At 48.0% G+C, this 7500-nt stretch overlaps 1 protein-coding gene across 1 annotated transcript in view; it reads left to right on the plus strand.

Annotated features, from left to right (window-relative positions):
• Positions 1–2370, plus strand: part of bfsp2 (beaded filament structural protein 2, phakinin) — a gene marked incomplete at both ends in the record, with an annotated part of 10060 nt that extends 7690 nt beyond the window's left edge. Inside the window, 3 exons of the mRNA XM_080054849.1 lie at positions 1–113; positions 412–540; positions 2134–2370. The exon at positions 1–113 is cut by the window's left edge and continues 40 nt beyond it. Coding sequence (XP_079910975.1) covers positions 1–113; positions 412–540; positions 2134–2370 — 479 coding nt within the window. The remainder of the gene's footprint in view (positions 114–411; positions 541–2133) is intronic.
• Positions 2371–7500: the final 5130 nt, after the last annotated feature.

The following is a 7500-nucleotide window of genomic DNA, read 5'->3' on the forward strand; positions in this document are numbered from 1 at the left end:
TGGACGAGCCTGACGCTCCCATAGAGACCAGCCTGGACCAGATCCTCTGCTTCATCAGAAACCACTGGGAGAGAGTCACTGAGAGGAACACACAGAGCTACCAGGAGGCTAAGGTTAGCGCACACACACACACACACACACACACACACAGGAGGCTAAGGTTAGCACACACACACACACACAGGAGGCTAAGGTTAGCGCACACACACACACACACACACACACACACACACACACACACACAGGAGGCTAAGGTTAGCACACACACACACACACAGGAGGCTAAGGTTAGCACACACACACACACACAGGAGGCTAAGGTTAGCACACACACAGTTTGTAAACGCTGCCATACTGAGAAATACAGAGAGAGTTTTGTGGAACTTTGTGTCAACTGGCTTGAATGTGCAGGAGGCAGCCTGTGTGAGCAGCAGACTTTCCCCTGAAGAGGAGACGGTTGAAGCGCTGAAGTCGGAGTGCAGCGAGACGGGATGTAAGATCCAGAGTCTGCAGGCAGAGACCGAGAGCATCAGAGCTCTGGTGAGACACACACACACACACACACACACACACACACACACACACACACACACACACACACACACACACACACACACACACACACACACACACACACACACACACACACACACACACACACACACACACACACACACACTGTAACTCACACACACACACACACACACACAAAGACACACACACACGGTAACACACAAACACTGTAACACCCCCCACACACACTGTAACACACACCCCCCCCCCCCACACACACACACAGTAACACACACACCCCCCACACACACACACACAGTAACACACACACCCCAACACACACTGTAACACACACCCCCCCCCACACACACACACACACTGTAACACACACCCCCCCCCCCACACACACACACACACAGTAACACACACACCTCTTTAACTTACCTCTCGTCCAATAGAATCGCGGTCTGGATACACACACACACACACAGTAACACACACACCCCCCACACACACTGTAACACACACCCCCCCCCCCCACACACACACACACACAGTAACACACACACACACTTCTTTAACTCACCTCTCTCTCGTCCAATAGAAACGCGGTCTGGATACACACACCCCCTCACACACACACACAGTAACACACACACCCCCACACACACACACAGTAACATCCCCCCCCCCCCACACACACACACAGTAACACACACACCCCCCACACACACACACAGTAACACACACACCCCCCACACACACACACAGTAACACACACACCCCCCACACACACTGTAACACACAACCCCCCCCCACACACACACACACACAGTAACACACACACCCCCCCCCCCCCCCCCACACACAAACAGTAACACACACACACACCTCTTTAACTTACCTCTCGTCCAATAGAAACGCGGTCTGGATACACACACCCCCCCCACACACACACACAGTAACACACACACCCCCCACACACACACACAGTAACACACACACCCCCCACACACACACACTGTAACACACACACCCCCCACACACACACACAGTAACACACACACACACACAGTAACACACACCCCCCCCCCACACACACACACACAGTAACACACACACAGTAACCCAACCACACACACACACAGTAACACACACACCCCCCACACACACACACAGTAACACACACACCCCCCACACACACACACAGTAACACACACACCCCCCACACACACACACAGTAACACACACACCCCCCACACACACTGTAACACACACCCCCCCCACACACACACACAGTAACACACACACACACAGTAACACACACACCCCACACACACACACACAGTAACACACACACCCCCCCACACACACACACTGTAACACACACACACACACACACACACACACCTCTTTAACTTACCTCTCGTCCAATAGAAACGCGGTCTGGATACACACACACACACAGTAACACACACACCCCCCACACACACTGTAACACACACACCCCCCCCCCCACACACACACACAGTAACACACACACACACACACACACACACACACACACACACACACAGTAACACACACACACACCTCTTTAACTTACCTCTCGTCCAATAGAAACGCGGCCTGGAGAGCTCCCTCGGCGACGCTCGTCACTGGCACGACATGGAGCGACAGAACCTGGTCTCCGTGGTTACCAAGCTGGAGGCGGAGCTGAGTGATGTCAGAGGGGAGATCGACCAACAGCGTCGCAGCTACGACTCGCTGCTAGGCAACAAGCATCGCCTGGAGACAGAGGTCGGACTGTACCACGGGATCCTGGACGGAGAGGAGGGACGGTTCAACAAGGAGTAAGACAGACAGGCAGACAGACAGGCAGACAGACAGACAGACAGACAGGCAGACAGACAGGCAGACAGAGAGGCAGGCAGACAGACAGATAGACAGACAGACAGACAGACAGACAGACAGACAGGCAGACAGGCAGACAGACAGGCAGACAGACAGGCAGACAGACAGACAGACAGGCAGACAGACAGGCAGACAGACAGGCAGACACACAGACAGACAGACAGACAGACAGGCAGACAGGCAGACAGACAGACAGAGACAGTCACACACACACACACACAGAGTCTCTTACAGTGTGTCTCCCTGCAGGTGTCCTGGTGTGCACTCAGAGGCTGAGGGATCGTCTGCAGCACAGTGAAGACACTCTCCTTCTCCTTCTCTCTAACGATCATGTTTGGGCCTTTTACGTTCTTTATTATCAGACAGTGTGTAGAGACAGAGATGAAATGTGTCAGAGAGGGGAATGACATGCAGAGAACCACCCGGGCTGGATTCTAACCCGGGTCTGCTGTGAAGAGGACAGACAGACAGACAGACAGACAGACAGAGAGGGGAATGACATGCAGAGAACGACCCGGGCTGGATTCTAACCCGGGTCTGCTGTGAAGAGGACAGACAGACAGACAGACAGACAGACAGACAGAGAGGGGAATGACATGCAGAGAACGACCCGGGCTGGATTCTAACCCGGGTCTGCTGTGAAGAGGACAGACAGACAGACAGACAGACAGACAGACAGACATGCAGAGAACGACCCGGGCTGGATTCTAACCCGGGTCTGCTGTGAAGAGGACAGACAGACAGACAGACAGACAGACAGACAGACATGCAGAGAACGACCCGGGCTGGATTCTAACCCGGGTCTGCTGTGAAGAGGACAGACAGACAGACAGACAGACAGACAGACATGCAGAGAACGACCCGGGCTGGATTCTAACCCGGGTCTGCTGTGAAGAGGACAGACAGACAGACAGACAGACAGACAGACAGACATGCAGAGAACGACCCGGGCTGGATTCTAACCCGGGTCTGCTGTGAAGAGGACAGACAGACAGACAGACAGACAGACAGACAGACATGCAGAGAACGACCCGGGCTGGATTCTAACCCGGGTCTGCTGTGAAGAGGACAGACAGACAGACAGACAGACAGACAGACATGCAGAGAACGACCCGGGCTGGATTCTAACCCGGGTCTGCTGTGAAGAGGACTGAGACTTTATGCCTCGGAGGTATACGTCAGCTAGATGGGCGTATCCCCCCCCACCCCCCCCGACGTCACATCAACGCCCTTTTTCGGCAAGAGGAAATGAGGCGGAGTACAAATATGACAAGATGGCGACGCGCATAAGCCAGGAGAATTGGATGCAGTTGGAATACCTGAGGTCGGCCCATGATGATACATCCATTTATTATACTATCTATGATCAGAGCGCAGACTGCAGTCTATTTAAACATGCTGATAGCTATCTACCTTGTTGCTGTGGAAACTAACATGTACTCAGTGATGTCATAATACTGGCTAATGACCATCACATCACATGACCTGATAAAAACGCTCTGTAAGAAAAATTAAAAAACACTCAATCCTACATTTCCTATTATTTTTAAGCACTACTACTAAATAGTAGATAGTACGGGGATTGGAACGCAGTCCTAGTGAAGACAAACCTGCTGACTGCTGTGTGACGTCACAGGTGTGTGGTGACATCACGGCTGATTAATAAAGGAGTTAAAGCCTGCGGTCCGAATCGCATACTCTTTCCTTTTTCTATTCTACATACTACATCCGACGATAAAAATAATCTAGTTAGGATGCAGTAGGCATACTATTGAGACATACTTTACTCTTTTATTTCATCCTAACATGGCTCCTTGATCTTGCCTCTTGCTTTTATATCCGTCTCATCCCCGTTTGTTTTCATACGGAGGCTCCGTCGATGTGACGTCACTTCAACTGCGCACTGGATTGTGGGTCAGAATCGCCCAAATAGGATGCAGTTTTCAACACTAACAATCTTGGCCGGATGAAGTAGGACATCCGGGTACTAACCATACTAAATCTGGCCTCAAGAATCAGGACATCCTAAATCTTTTTTCTACCATACTATATAGTAGAAAGTATGCGATTCGGAAAGCATGGAAAGTTTTGTGTTGAAGCTACTAAACGACTACATGTCCCATAATGCACCTGGTTGAAGCTTGTGACTGAAGGAGGAAATAAAGTGTGAACGTGTTTCATCAAACGCTTCGTTATTCTTTTTATTCAGAACTGTCAGTTGTAAATGTTATTCTCTTAATTACAGTAAATCTTTCTGTCTCATGTGAACATACTGAACTGGAGTATGTTAAAGCTGGGGTGGAGGATTTGGGGAGAAAATAGCAGTTGGGATAGAGATTTGAATCCAAATACCTCAACCGCTCCACTTGTTCTCTTTGGTCCCTCCCCTATGGTCCCTCCCTGACACGCTCTACACACCAACAAAGTCGGTGCCAAAGTGAATGGACAGTCCCAACAGCCAATAAGAACAGAGAATCAGAGCCTAAAATTGGTCAAAGTGTACCGCTCATGTTAACTTTGACCAATCAGAAATCATACACCCCAGCTTTAAAAAGCACCAGGAGCCTTTGAACATAGTACACAGTTCATTTATCTGATAAAACAGTACAGTCCCCCAGTACATTTCATTATCCCAACACACACTATACATGTCATGAACCAGTGAGTGAGCAGCCTCTGTACGATCCACACACCTCATCATCATAAATTAATCTCTAGAAACAAAAAGCAAAAGTACGGAGGCTGCAGAGGGTCAAATCAGTGACATCACAGCTTCCACTAACATTGTTATAAGTTAATAAACTAAAACTCAACAGATCCTATCATCATAAATAAACCTTTAGTTTAATTACTGACTAAATATCTCCATAACATCTCATGACAATGCATTTAAATCACCAGGATAAAAAATAAACAAAACTCATCATGATTAAATCGCTCTTCTGTCTCTACTGCACATTACTAATTCATCTTTAAAAGGTGCTCAGAGGAACTTTCAGTGTGTGTTAATTCTAGCGCCCCCCTTTGGACAGAAGCGGTAGTGTTTTTACCACGCCAGCTGTTGTTCCTGGGTGAGCGTATACCCATGACAAAGGCATTAAGAAAAACTATATAAAAATAGCATTCTTTGCACTGATGGTCTCGTTTTGCTGTAACATGTCCTTTATGATCATCAGAGGAAAAATGAGACTGTTTCAGAAATATTTAAAAGTTCCTCGTAGAGACTTTAATAAGGATTAATATAACCGGAAAATTCCCAAAGAAAATGTTGAATGCTCCTCCCTCCTACATACTCAACATGTATATACTACACACTGTCTACTTAACTATCCATTGTGTATGCGAGGTTCGTCGGACCGTTTACACTGAAGTATACAGAAGCAATAAAGAATTTTAAAAAAAACGTTTGTGTCATTTGAAAAGACGCAATGCATTGTGGGGCGGTTGAGTAGGAAAAGTATCCTATCGATCCATACACAAAATCTTCCGGGCATTTCTCGCCTACACAAACTCGCATACACAACCGTCACATACTAGAATTGACGTCAGAATTAGTACGAGTAGGATGAGTAGTATGGCTCTTCAAACACAGCCCCGGCCTTGAGACGTTTTGGTCGATGGCGGCCATGTTTCTTGAGCTGTTGCTGGAATGTAAACATGTCGGTCCCCTAAGGCTGTGTGATGCTAGGTGGAACATCCATACAGTAGATGTCAGGTATTCTGGATCCATGGGCTAACTGGATCCATGGGCTAACTGGACCTATGGGCTAACTGGATCTATAGGCTAACTGGATCCATGGGCTAACTGGATCCATGGGCTAACTGGATCCATGGGCTAACTGGATCCATGGGCTAACTGGATCCATGGGCTAACTGGATCTATGGGCTAACTGGACCTATGGGCTAACTGGATCTATGGGCTAACTGGACCTATGGGCTAACTGGACCTATGGGCTAACTGGATCTATGGGCTAACTGGATCCATGGGCTAACTGGATCTATGGGCTAACTGGATCTATGCCATCGGTGTGTAAGTGTGAATGTGTTAAGAAATGTAAAGTGCTTTGGGGCTGAGGAAATGGGCTAAAAAGCGCTTTATAAGACACGTCCATTCACCATTTATGGGGCGTGAAGCTAACTGGAGCTAGGGTAGCGAGGGGCGTGGCCTGTTAAACGTTGTAAGTTTTGCACGTTTTGCTAATTTTTCTTGCATCTCTGGGTGCATCACTTCTTTTGATATTTGCTAGTTTTTTTACAGCTCTTCAGGAGGCGGAGCGGTTAGACATTTGGCGACAGGAGAATAATAAAATCATAAATAAAGACGGATGCTAACATGTGCTTGTGTTTGCATTGTAACCTCTGCAGCCTCCCTGTCTGTTCGTACCTGCTGCTAGCATGCTAACACACGCTAACAGCTGACTGAGCGACAGATAGACATTTAAAGTCACTACGAGGAACTTAAAAAGAAATAACACAAACGGAAAGTTCCTCGTAGACACTTCATGAGACAGGCCCTGCGTTCCAAATCTCCTCCTCTTTCTCTCTCTCTCTCTCCTCTCCTCCTCTTTCTCTCTCCTCTCCTCCACACTACATCTGATCATAAACAGTATCTAGTTAGGATGCAGTATGCTACACTTGGGGACATACTTTAACTTATTTATTTCATCGTAACATGGCTCCTTGATCTTGCCTCTTGCTTTTATATCCGTCTCATCCCCGTTTGTTTTCATATGGAGGCTTCGTCGATGTGACGTCACTTCATGTTCGCACTGGATTGTGGGTCAGAATCGCCCAGTGCAGTTTTCAACACTAAAAATCCGGGTATTTCTAACCATCCTAAATCTTTTTTCTACCATACTCGATAGTAGAAAGTATGATATGGGGATTGGAACGCAGGGTAGCTAACAGACAGACAGACAGACAGACAGACAGACAGACAGACAGACAGACAGACAGACAGACAGACAGACAGGGGGATTGGAACGCAGGGTAAATGTAAACATTCGCTTCACCTTTCTCTCTCTCCATTTCCTGTCAGTCAGGTAAACAGGAAACGCATCACAGAAGCAGCTG

Source organism: Ammodytes marinus (assembly GCF_949987685.1).
Source record: "Ammodytes marinus genome assembly, contig: scaffold_156, whole genome shotgun sequence".
Lineage (NCBI taxonomy): Eukaryota > Metazoa > Chordata > Actinopteri > Uranoscopiformes > Ammodytidae > Ammodytes > Ammodytes marinus.